At 43.0% G+C, this 12,276-nt stretch overlaps 1 protein-coding gene across 6 annotated transcripts in view; it reads right to left on the bottom strand.

Moving 5' to 3' along the window:
• Positions 1–5,922: 5,922 nt before the first annotated feature.
• Positions 5,923–12,276, bottom strand: part of LOC121478203 (agouti signaling protein) — a 56,652-nt gene continuing 50,298 nt past the window's right edge. For 5 of the 6 annotated variants that reach the window (XM_041733114.1, XM_041733115.1, XM_041733116.1 and 2 more), the window contains 3 exons: positions 10,480–10,646; positions 9,167–9,279; positions 5,923–6,139 (listed from right to left, as the gene is read on the bottom strand). In XM_041733114.1, the coding sequence (XP_041589048.1) occupies positions 5,963–6,139; positions 9,167–9,279; positions 10,480–10,636 (447 nt within the window). In that variant the 5' untranslated portion in view covers positions 10,637–10,646 and the 3' untranslated portion in view covers positions 5,923–5,962. The remainder of the gene's footprint in view (positions 6,140–9,166; positions 9,280–10,479; positions 10,647–12,276) is intronic. The other variant, XM_041733119.1, reaches the window with a different exon arrangement.

Genomic DNA, 12,276 nt, shown 5'->3' on the forward strand with positions numbered 1-12,276 from the left:
CTGTGTTAAGTTGGGAAGGGGCAGATCTTCCGAATTCTGAACTCAGAATAAGTCTGAGCTACAGATGTGTTTCAATTCTGGTCATTCAGTTAGAGCTTTGCAGAAGCTCAGAACCATGCTATCAGGACCTGAAGGTTTGAGGAAGAATTCTGAAAAGATGGAATAATCTTGGGATCTCAAGTGGAAGGAGAACTTGGGTATATAAATACCTTACCAGGGATCTGAGACAACAGAAGTGAGAACTCAGAGTCTGAGGGAATAAACCACATATGCTAATGGTTCTAGGTTCTTTTATTTTTTAAAAAATTTAAAAAAGATTTTATTTATTCATGAGAACACAGAGAAAGAGAGAGAGAAAGGCAGAGACACAGGCAGAGGGAGAAGTAGACTCCATGCAGGGAGCCGGATGAGGGACTCCATCCCAGGTCTCCAGGATCACGCCCTGGGCCGAAGGCGGTGCTAAACCGCTGAGCCACCTGGGCTGCCTCAAGATGATTTTTAAAGGCCTGTGCAGAAGAAAGATCCTAGAGAGAGGCTATGAGACAGAATAATGTGGAGCAGTTGCCTCATCTCTGATAACTACCATGTATCTTTGTCCTTAGATATGAGAGTAGTGGGGCTCAAGGATGAGCACAGGTGAGGCCACCTCCATGGCCCACTCTTCTACTGGAACCTTCCATCCTTCAAATTCCCTAAAACTTCTTCCTTTCCAAGGACGTTTTCCCAACCAGAGACCCAGGTTGTGCCTGTAGTGACATAGTCCGTATAGAATGGAGGAGGTAAACCCCAGACCCTGACTGGATAGACAGGAACCACCTGGATAGAGCACAAGAAAAAAGGTGGACACTCCAGGCTAGGCTGATAACACAAACCTGCATGCTGAGTAAGTTTCTGTGTTTCTCTGGGCTTCCATTTACTTGTATGTAAATGAGAAATAATTTTTGCTGTTCTCATAAATCGGAGAAAATAAAGCTTCCTATATCTTAAAAAGACAAGAAATACACATACACAGAAAAGCTGGCAGTTGCTTATTTTGTTTTGTTATTTAGGCTACAAACCCACAGGGCAAGAATGTTTTGTTCATTGTACTGCAGCTGCCACTGAGTAAATGTCATCAGTAATGAGAACGTTGAGAACATATTGCAGCTGCTGCTCCTGTGTTTTCCAGACATTGCTCACCAACCAGGTACCATTTGGCCTCTAGGAGTGAGACCAGGAATACAAAGCCAAAGATCTGCTCCATTAGTGACAAAATCACTTGGCTGCTGAATCTAGACAAATATATGGAAGACCTACCCATTCACTCATTTAGCAAATGTGTATTGAGCACCTACTATGCGCTGCCATTGTGCCAGCTGCTGTGAATACTATGGTGAACAAGTCCAGTATGGATTTTCTCTTACAGAGCTTATGGTCCAGAGGGCCATGACCATTGTCCCTTGTTTGAAACTAGAACCATTGGGGTGCCTGGGTGGCTTCAGTGGTCTGCCTTCAGCCCAGGGCGTAATCCTGGAGTCTTGGGATGAGTCCCTCATCTGGCTCCCTGCAGGGAGTCTGCTTCTCCCTCTGTCTGTGTCCCTGCCTCTCTCTCTCTCTCTCTCTCTCTCTCTGGGTGTGTGTGTGTGTTCTCATGAATAAATAAATAAAATCTGTAAAAAATAAATAAATAAAAATCATCTTCTTTTATTTTATTTTATTTTTTTATTTATGAGAGAGAGAGAGAGAGAGGCAGAGGGAGAAGCAGGCTCCATGCACTGGGAGCCCATCGCGGGACTTGATCCTGGGTCTCCAGGATCGTGCCCTGGGCCAAAGGCTGGCGCTAAACCTCTGCGCCACCCAGGGATCCCTAAAAATCATCTTCTTAGGCCACAGTTGTTTGCTGCTTCCTCTTTTCTTGCATATGTCTATTCTTTGTTGGAAGAGCTCCAGTTGCTGGGAAGCACTGGAAGGTGACAGCTCAGGTTTTCTTCCCTGTAGCAGGAATGCCTCCAGCCATGCAAGGCAAAGTAGATGATGTCATTCAGAGCCCTTGTCCCTCAAGCTTCCATGTGATCCCTGACCTTGCTTGATCCTTTCTCAAAGACCCTGCTTCCACCTCCACTCTCTCTCTCCCCAGTATCTTAGGTCCTTCTGCTTCCAGGGTCTTTCTAAAGATATAATGCTGCATTCAGTTTCTCATAGATTCAAAGACTCTCTAAGGATGGAACTTCAGGCAACAGCTTGGGACATTTTAGGTTATAGGGCCTCTTATAATCCAGAGTGGGCCAAAGTTTATTAGCATATGACACATATGCTGTACCACAACAAATGCATTATAACACAGCATTTCTGGCAACACAAATACCCTCATAGATTAATGGATATTTACTATCCAAAGAGATGGTATTTCAATGGTCTAATAACAGGTATTATACCTGGCATGAGCTGGAAATCAATGCTAATCTTTTTCCTTTAACAAGAACATCTACTGAAAATTTACTTTTGGACATGGGACACTTTAACTGGATAATTTGTGCTAATAATCTTCTTTTAAAAAAAGATTTATTTATTTGAGAGAGCATGCATGTGAGTAGAGGAAGAGGCAGAGGGAGAGGGAGAGAACTTCAAGCACACTTACCAGTGAGTGTGGAGCCTGATGTGAGGTTCTATCTCAAGACCCTGAGATCATGACCTGAGCCAAAATCAGAGGTCAGCTGTACAACTGACTGAGCTATGCAGGTGTCCCTCAGAGGTCATGTTCTTTAATCAGAATGAATGATACTATGGAAATCATAGACAATGATTGTGTAAAATTGTATGCTATTAGTGTAACATTTAGCAATGTTACCAAAATGGTTACCTTTGTCTCAGAATATTCATATAAAATTTTTTCAACATCTTATACTAAAATAACAGAAATACCTTGGGTGAAATTGAACAAAATTGATAAACTTTTAGATGAAAACTTAGAAGGGTTCAAATGCAGCCCATAAAACCTTGACCAAACAAGCTAACTCACTCTGAGCATGCTGCACAGGCCATTCAAGCAGCCTTAGCAGTCATTAACACTTAGCATTGAAAAGCTTAGCATTGAAAAAGAATATACAAAAATTATATAATAAATCATCCTTTCTAGAATTTAAAAAAAATTTAAAGTATTTTAAAAAGATTTTATTTATTTACTCATGAGACACACACACACACACACAGAAAGAGAGAGAGAGAGAGAGAGAGAGAGAAGTAGAGACATAGGCAGAGGGAGAAGTAGGCTTCATGCAGGAAGCCCGATATGGGACCCAATCCTGGGATTCCAGGATCACGCCCTGAGCTAAAGGCAGACACTCAACTGCTGAGCCACCCAGGTGTCCCCGTTTCTACAATTAACAAAACTCTTCAGACACATGATTTGTTCTGGCTCATGGTCTGACTGTAACCCTTTAAAATACTTCAAGAAATCCTCTCTCTACACATATTTGGGAATCCATTAAGGAAATCTTTCTATTGCTTTTAGCTATTATATTTAGCTATTATATTTTGTTATTTTATCTTATTAAACATGCTATTAAAATATGCACCCTCAGGCTTAAGAAGGAAAAATCATGAAAAGACCATTTTTTAAAAAAGATTTTATTTATTCATGAGAGAGAGAGACAGAGAGAGGGGGAGAAGCAGTTTCCATGCAGGGAGCCCGATGTGGGACTCAATTCCAGGACTCCAGGATCATGCCCAGAGCTGAAGGCAGGCACTAAACCACTGACCCACCCAGGGATCCCTAGACCATGCTTAACTATACCCTCACTGTTCTTTTCTAGATGTGCCAAGACCCGATACTGAAGATTCCGTATGTATTTTTGGATTTTTATCTGCCTATAGTTGGCAATGTGATTCTTATTTCATTGATTTGACTGCTTTGCTGATTTGTTAACTTACCTTAATAGAATTTAGATTTAGTTTTTCTTATTTTTGACTTATTTTTATTAGATGTGACTTTGGAGTTTTAAAATTTAATCCTTACTTAATTTTGCTTTATTTGATTCAGCCTAATGTCTCTAACTTGTTTGGATTTGATGTGATCATTGTTTTATGATGTCAATTGACATTTCGTGTGGTTTGAGATTTCTTTGATTTTGTTTGATTCTCATTGAAAACGTGATTGAATGACTTGTTTTTTTTTTTTTTAAGATTTTATTTATTTATTTATTTATTTATTTAAATTTTTTATTTATTTATGATAGTCACAGAGAGAGAGAGAGAGGCAGAGACACAGGCAGAGGGAGAAGCAGGCTCCATGCACCGGGAGCCCGATGTGGGATTCGATCCCGGGTCTCCAGGATCGCGCCCTGGGCCAAAGGCAGGCGCCAAACCGCTGCGCCACCCAGGGATCCCAAGATTTTATTTATTTATTCATAGAGACACAGAGAGAGAGAGAGAGAGAAAGGCAGAGGGAAAAGCAGGCTCCATGCAGAGAGCCCGACATGGGACTCGATCCAGGGTCTCCAGGTTCACACCCCAGGCTACAGGCGGCACTAACCCACTGCACCACCAGGGCTGCCCTGACTGAATGACTTGTATTTACCTCTTCCACATTAGCAAACTAGTACTGTGACCTGGTTTAAGACATATTTGACTCCTGCATGACCCTTACAGATTTGTCATGAGGAATCACAGGGTGGAATGTAGAAAGCAAGGTGGAGTCATTCATGTCAAGCAGGGGACTGTGTCAAGCAGGGGACTGACAAGCAACGATGCCAGAAGCTAAGGGCATTTCAGCTAAGACCAGGTATCACTGAGACCAGCACCAGCTTTTGACACACGGAGGAGTGATAACCAATAGAAACAAAGAAGGTAAAAAAACAAAAAAAAACAAAAAAAAACAAAAAAAAAAACAAAAAAAAAAAAAACAAAGAAGGTCTGCAAAGCTTCAAGACTGATTAAATCCCTTTTAAAAAGAGAGGGTATTTGCAGCAAACTGTCAGACTCCTCAGGCACTGACTTCTCTATGTCTGACCATTTCAAAAACACAGCTGCCACTCAAGGTTCTGCCTGATTGATCTCTGGAGGAGATCAGAGATCCTTCTTGTTATGCTATGCTTGAACATAAGCAGTAAGTGCCAAGAGCTGACCTAGACTGGTCGATGGCCTTATCTTAACTGCCCACTCACAGATTGAACTTCATCTTTGGTTCCTTAACTTCCTACCCCGTTCTACGTTGTTTGTTGTGTGACTTGTCATGTGCTTTGCTTTCTGTGACCTTTAAGAAGTCAAGTTAAACACGTGGTGAGATGTTACTGAGTCTAGAATACAGAAACTGCTTTATAATTACGTTAACCTTGCTTTATGACTGAATAAAGCTGATATTGTGAAAAGGCACAATTCACATGCGTCCCTTCATAGTAGCTCCTGACAGATAGTTTCGTGTGTTCCCACGTTTAAAGGTATCATTTGTTTCCAGCGGAGAAGCCCTTGAAGGGAGTGCAGCCCTAGGGCCTGGGCCCAGGAGACAGAGCATGCGCAGTACACGGGTCTTGTGCTGTGAAGGGGACAGGAGGAAGGGAGAAGGTTCTTTGGAGTCCTTTAAAGAAAGAGCCACACACCTTGAAGCAGCCTACATCTATTTAGACTTTAGCCCTGCCCAAGCCAAGTCTCCTCAAAGTCCCGCCTCCTGAAAGCTCCGCCCCAACCTAAGTAAACTACACCCGCGCCGGGTCCTAGGAAGCCATACTTCTTCTTCTTCTTCTTTTTTTTTTTTTTTAATATTTTATTTATTTATTCCTGATAGACATAGAAAGAGAGAGAGGGAGGCAGAGACACAGGCAGAGGGAGAAGCAGGCTCCATGCTGGAGCCTGACATGGGACTCGATCCCGGTTCTCCAGGATTGCACCCTGGGCCAAAAGCAGGCGTCAAACCGCTGAGCCACCCAGGGATCCCCAAAGCCGTACTTCTTAGATAATCAGCCAACCCCCTGGAGGCCGCTGGGCGCGCTCAGCAGCTGGGACTGAGAACGCGGCAGGTGCAGGCGCTGCGGAAGAAGCGGCACTGGCAGGAGGCGCAGGGGTCACAGCAGGCGGGCGCCGGGGACTTGCAGCTGTTGCGAGTGGCCACGCAGGGGTTGGGTGGCGGGGGCCGGGGACGAGCCACGTTCTTCATCGAAGCCTTTTTCTGCAGGGAAACGCCAGGGCTGCCCAAGCTGGCCACGTCCACCCCACCTGTCCTCACGTCTGTCTCGGAACTCCTTGGGCTGTCCATGGAGGCCCCAGACCAGACATCCCCACCCGCTCCCGACCGTCCGCTGGACTTCATGACCACAGGGGACCCCAGCGGGTCCCTGCTTCTCCCAGTCATCCACCCCCTGCCTCCAAACCCATGAACACTTACTTACCTGGCTGGGCGCGGCCCACTTTTCTCCCTAGGCGATCCTACTCAGTTCTAGAGTTTTCACTACCTCTGTCTTTCCCTTTGCAGCATGTCTCCAATTTCTCATCAGTTCTGCCTTCACATTAAATCCGGATCCACCCACTTCTTCACCACCTTGCTACCCTGGGCCAGGCCACTATCTTTGGCCTGCTGGCCCTCTAGCCCACTTAGAGTCCATCCTCTGTTGCACCAAACAAACGGGCCCCTCCGAAGACCTATGATAGCAACCACACTGGCTTAAAGCCCCCAGTGGATTTTCTTTGAATTTGGAATAAACCATAAACTTCACTTTAGCTCTCGAGGCCCTCTGGTTTGGCCCCGCCCACTTCTCTGAGCTGAGTTTTGACCACAGTGCCTTGGTTCCGTGTACCCAACACCAGGAAATTAAGTTCCTGCTGCAGAGCCTCTGAAAGTGGCCAGCCACTTTCCTGAAACCACTCTTTGCTGTGCTCCAATGCAGGTAGCCGTTAGCCATTTGAGGCTACTGCATTTTGAAGGTGTCTAGTACAACTGAAGAACTGAATCTTCAAACTTTTTTTGTATTAAAAAAATTTTTTTTAAATTAAAAAAAATTTTTTAAATTTTAATTTACATTTTAAAATAGAAACTGTGAAAAATTTTAAACAATTGTTTTTGGGGGCAGCCCCGGTGGCCCAGCGGTTTAGCGCCACCTTCCGCCCAGGGCGTGATCCTGGAGACCTGGGATCAAGTCCCATGTCGGGCTCCCTGAGTGGAGCCTGCTTCTCCCTCTGCCTGTGTCCCTGCCTCTCTCTCTCTCTCTGTCTCTCATGAATAAATAAATAAAAATAAAATCTTAAAAAAAAAAAAAAAACAATTGTTTTTGTTAGAACTACAATTGACTTTAACTATTAAAAATTAGTATCGGAATTGAGATGTACTGTGAATGTAAAGATGCACCACCAAGTTTCAGACTTAGCACGCACACACACAAATGTAAAATATTTCACTAACTTTTTATATTGGTTACATATTAAAATGGTAATATTTTGGATATGTTGGGTTAAATAAAATATTACTAAAGTTAATTACACATACTTTTTAAAACTTTTTTAAATATGCTTTTTAATATGGCTAGTAGGAAATTTAAATTTATATATGTGGCTCACATTGTATTTCTATTGCTGCTTGAGATACTGAACTTTTCAATATTTAAGTGTTGCTTCCTCTGGGAGGGCTTCTGAGACCACTCTTCCCTTCACTTTTACTACCATGCTTTAATTCCTTTACAATGTTTTTCATTATTTGAATTTATTTTACCTATTTATTGGTTTACTTACTGTTTGTCTATTTTCCCCACAAGAATGTAAACTCCATGACAGTTGGGATATATCTCTCTGTTCACTTCTATACAACCCATACCTGGTATGCAAATATATTCCTCACTATGTATTCTTATATGTCAATCATCTACTTACTCTACAGAAAGTCTACAGAGGAGCAGAGACTCTCAAGATCACACAGTGCCAGGTCTAAGACAGGAATAATGTGTGCATTTCAACAATGCCTTAATCCAGTATTTCCCACATCGTGGGAACCTGTACCATGGTAGTATGATTTTAGGTGGTATATGAGTATTAAATGACATTATATCACACAGTGAGAAAGCATTCTTTTCAGTTTCCTTCAACTTTAAAGGCTCGTTTGGTGCCAATATATCATTAATGCTTTCCCAAAACTTTCTTTTATTTTTTTATTTTTTATTTTATTTTTTTTTAAAGATTTTATTTATTTATTCTTGAGAGATAGAAGGAGAGACAGAGCCAGAGACACAGGCAGAGACATAGCCAGAGGGAGAAGCAGGCTCCATGCACCAGGAGCCCGACGTGGGATTCGATCCCAGGTCTCCAGGATCGCGCCCTGGGCCAAAGGCAGGCGCCAAACCGCTGCGCCACCCAGGGATCCCTTCTAATCTGATTTTTAACACAGAGAACAAGCCTGAGATTTAGAGCATTTGCCAGGCAACCCCATCCAGCTAAAATCCACTAACAATGTTTTATTTTCATTACACTTATTTTTATGGTTACCTTTTATTTACGGCAAGTGATACTGATTTTCTATCATAGTTATATATATTAAACAAATATGTTAAATAAATAAGTGAAACTCAGTTACAGCAAAAATTGTGGGGGCCCCACAATTTTTAGGTTCTGTTGGTGGAGCATATGACTTTTGATCTCGAGGTTGTGAGTTCAAGCCCCATACGGGGTGTGTAGATATTACTTAAAAATAAAAGTCTTCAAAAAATTTGGGAAGTGAGAGATGCCTGGGTGGCTCAGCGGTTGAGCGCCTGCCTTGGGCCCGGGGCGTGATCCTGGAGTCCCGGGATCGAGTCCCGCATCAGGCTCCCTGCGTGGAGCCTGCTTCTCCCTCTGCCTGTGTTTCTGCCTCTCTTTGTGTATGTCTCTCATGAATAAATAAATAGAATCTTTAAAAAAAAAATTTGGGAAGTGGTTCTGAAACAATTGAACTTTAGGAGACATTGCATTCAGTCAAAAGAATGAGTGATGGTGGCATTTCAGTCAGAGGGCTAGCTTGTATAAGATGCTTTTTAGCAGGTAAACTATTTCGCTCAGTGAACCTTAGCTCTCTGGGCTTCTGTGGGGGTCTGATTCAGGGCTTGAGGCCAGGAGGCCTTTAGATAGCTTTCAGCTTCTTTTGTTCATGGAAGGCTGGAATATCTTTCATTTAGTTCCTAGCTAGAATTCCTTTTAAGTCCGGTCCCACCCCCACAATGAAAACTCACAGTCCTACCTTAGAAGATCTCTTCTTTTCCGCCTCTTTTCTGCTGATCTTTTTGGATTTCTTGTTCAGTGCTTCAAAGAGAGACAGAAGGAGCAAAGCCAGATGTTTTTGGAGGCCACGAGCTGCAGTAAAGTGGGAGGAGCGGGAAGGGGCTCCAGGAAGTCTCAGGGTGGGGGATAAGAGGGGTTGGCTGGATGAATCACAACTTGAGAACTTAGGCCAACAGGTTCTTACTAGTCTGGCTGCTGACTGGGAGCCAGGGACTGAAAGAAAAATGTCCTCTGAAGGAGGGCAAAGAGGAAATCCAAGAAGGCCCTGAAACATGGACTCAGTATCATGTACATGAAGGGACCTGTGTTTTCTATATTCCTATTTTTCATTTGTCAGACCTATGGAGCCAGGCACCTGATTTGAATCCTGACTCTGCCATATAACAGCTGTGTTTGCTTAGGCAACTTACTTAATATCCTTAAGCCTAGTTTTCTCATCTGCAAATAGGGTCCTGTAATGTCCGCCTTGCAGGGTTGTCTTGAGGATAAACAAGGTATGTTTATAAAGTGAGAAGTCTGGCACATCAAGGTTGATCAAAGGTGATAGTTACTTCCCGATACATCTAGAATATTATCTTTTCCTAGTGAGAGGCAAAGCAGTGAGGGATATTAGTTTTGAATTTGGATTCTGGAATTTAAAACACCCAGGTTTGAATTCTGGCCCTGCCAGTTAAGAACTGTGTGATCTCATGTTAGTCAGTTAACTTTGCTCAGCCTCAATTTCCTCAACTGTGAACTAGGAATAAAAATAGTATTCACTTCACAGTGCCCAGCACACAAAGAGTATATCTCTTACTATTATTTTTATCAGATGAAGTTGAACTAGAAGATGTTTAATGCCAGGCTTTAATGTGCCTGATGTTTTCCCCTGAGCAGTCATTCTCAGTCCTCAACACTGAAAAGACTAATTCATCCCACACTTGTTTATATTCTGCAGCATTTTCAAACATTTTTACTGTTGACAGTTCTGTGATTCAATAAGTTTCAGAAATGCTAAGTTAAAACAAATTCACAGAGGGTCTTGACTTCTGGATTTCTCAGAGCCTCTAACATGTGAAGCTGCATATTAGATTGGTGGTATGCAGGGCTTTTCCAAACCATATGAGTCAAAGAATACTTTATTCATGTAGGATTACTTTGAAGAATAAGCACAAAGGAGCTCTGACGTATGTCAGTGAATCCTGATATTAGCCTGGAGAGCATGTTTGACATCCTGTAGCCCTTTCTCATGGGCCAGAGTCCAGAGACTAGACACCAAGTCATGCTACTCACCTACAATAGAGACAGAAGGGAAATCCAAAAGGTTCACAGAGGAGTTGCTCCTTAGGCTCCTGTCATCCTTGGGCTTTTCCTCAGCCAGGTGGCTGTAGGCAGTGAGGAAGCACAGGGAGACCAGCAGGGTGGCCAGGAGTAGGCGGAAGATATTCATCCTTGGAGGCCTGAGTGGAACAGAAAAGGCAGTCAGGCTGATGGGCCAGGGGTCTTGATAAGAGGCCGTGCCCTCTGGCTTTCCTTGTATTTCTTTGGGGGTGGTGCTTTGACTCCATTTTATAAGTATCCCAATAGAGCTGGAGGATACCCAGGATTGGGACAGGAAAGGGGAGCTGATGAAAGAAGAAGAGAGAAAAGGAGAGATGGGGAGAGCAAGAAAGACAAGGAAAGAAGGGAGATTTCGGGTAAAGGATTATGGATCTGAACAAACCCTCATTGCTGTTACTACTCAACGTGGGACACACACTTTCTGCTATTAATACAGGATAATAATGCTGACAGCAATGACTACCTGTGCAATTATGTTTCTCAAGATTAATTTGTCCTTCCATTCTCTAGTGGTGAAGACTGTTCTTTGATCTGTGGTATCACTGATGACAATTCCTTCCCTTATACTCATCATTTGCTTTAAGTTACTGTTAAGGATTTAAGATGAGTTTCTGTTCAGCATGGTGGATATAAAGAATCCAGAAAGGGGAGTCAGGCCACCTGGATGTACCTGCTATTTAAGCGGCTGTGTGACCCTGGGCTCATCTGGGCCTCTGCTTTCTCATCTATAAAAAGAGAGGATAGGACTACATGACTTAGTACACATTATGAGGTGCAGAGTTGAAACTTACTAAAGATTTAATGAATGAAAGAATCTTGAGACCTTTCCTTTCTAAAATTCTATGAATCGGTGATTTCTGATTCTTGCTTCCTGGGCTTTGGAACAGGTTAAACAGTTGTACAAAGATTTTGTGAAGGCCACTTTTGTATCCTTAAGAGTTGAAGGATTTGCAAATGCATAAAAAATATGACTGGATCTGATTAAACTCTGGAAAAGAGGGCATGGAAAGCCATGGTTAAATCCAATTGGCTGGGCAGCCCAGGTGGCTCAGGGGTTTAGCCCCGCCTTCGGCTCAGGGTGTGATCCTGGAGACCCAGGATCAAGTCTCACATCAGGCTCCCCGCATGGAGCCTGCTTCTCCCTCTGCCTGTGTCTCTGCCTCTCTCTGTGTGTGTCTCCCATGAATAAAAAAAAAAATCTTAAAAAAAAAAATCCAATTGGCTGTGTACCTCAGGAGTCTTGTTGATGTGTGTATGTGTGTGTGTGTGTGTACATGTGTATGTATGTATGTTGCACGAGCAAACAAGTACTAATGTATAAAGGCTCTAATTAAGGGAATATGGGAGATAACAGTATCCGGATCATCTCTGAGTATGATAAAATGAGTAGACAGTATATCAGTATAGAGTGCACACTCAGTGTACACCGCAGACATCCCCTTAGCTATGGCACTTAGCCTGATCTCTTAATCCTCTTGGGTCAAGGCCTTGGTCCCCAAAGCAAAGGAAAGGATTGTAATTTCCCGGTGATGAGGAAGGGCTAACCACCTATTGGGACAGAGGTATAGTGAGAGATAAGAACTGAGGAAGAGGCGAAGGCAGCAGAGTTTTTTTTTTTTTTAAGATTTTATTTATTTATTCGTGAGACACACACACACACACACACACACACACACACAGAGAGAGAGAGAGAGAGAGAGAGAGAGAGAGAGAGGCAGAGAGAGAAGCAGGCTCCATGCAGGGAGCCTG

The sequence above is a fragment of the Vulpes lagopus genome, chromosome 18, assembly GCF_018345385.1.
Source record: "Vulpes lagopus strain Blue_001 chromosome 18, ASM1834538v1, whole genome shotgun sequence".
NCBI classification, from domain to species: Eukaryota; Metazoa; Chordata; class Mammalia; order Carnivora; family Canidae; genus Vulpes; species Vulpes lagopus.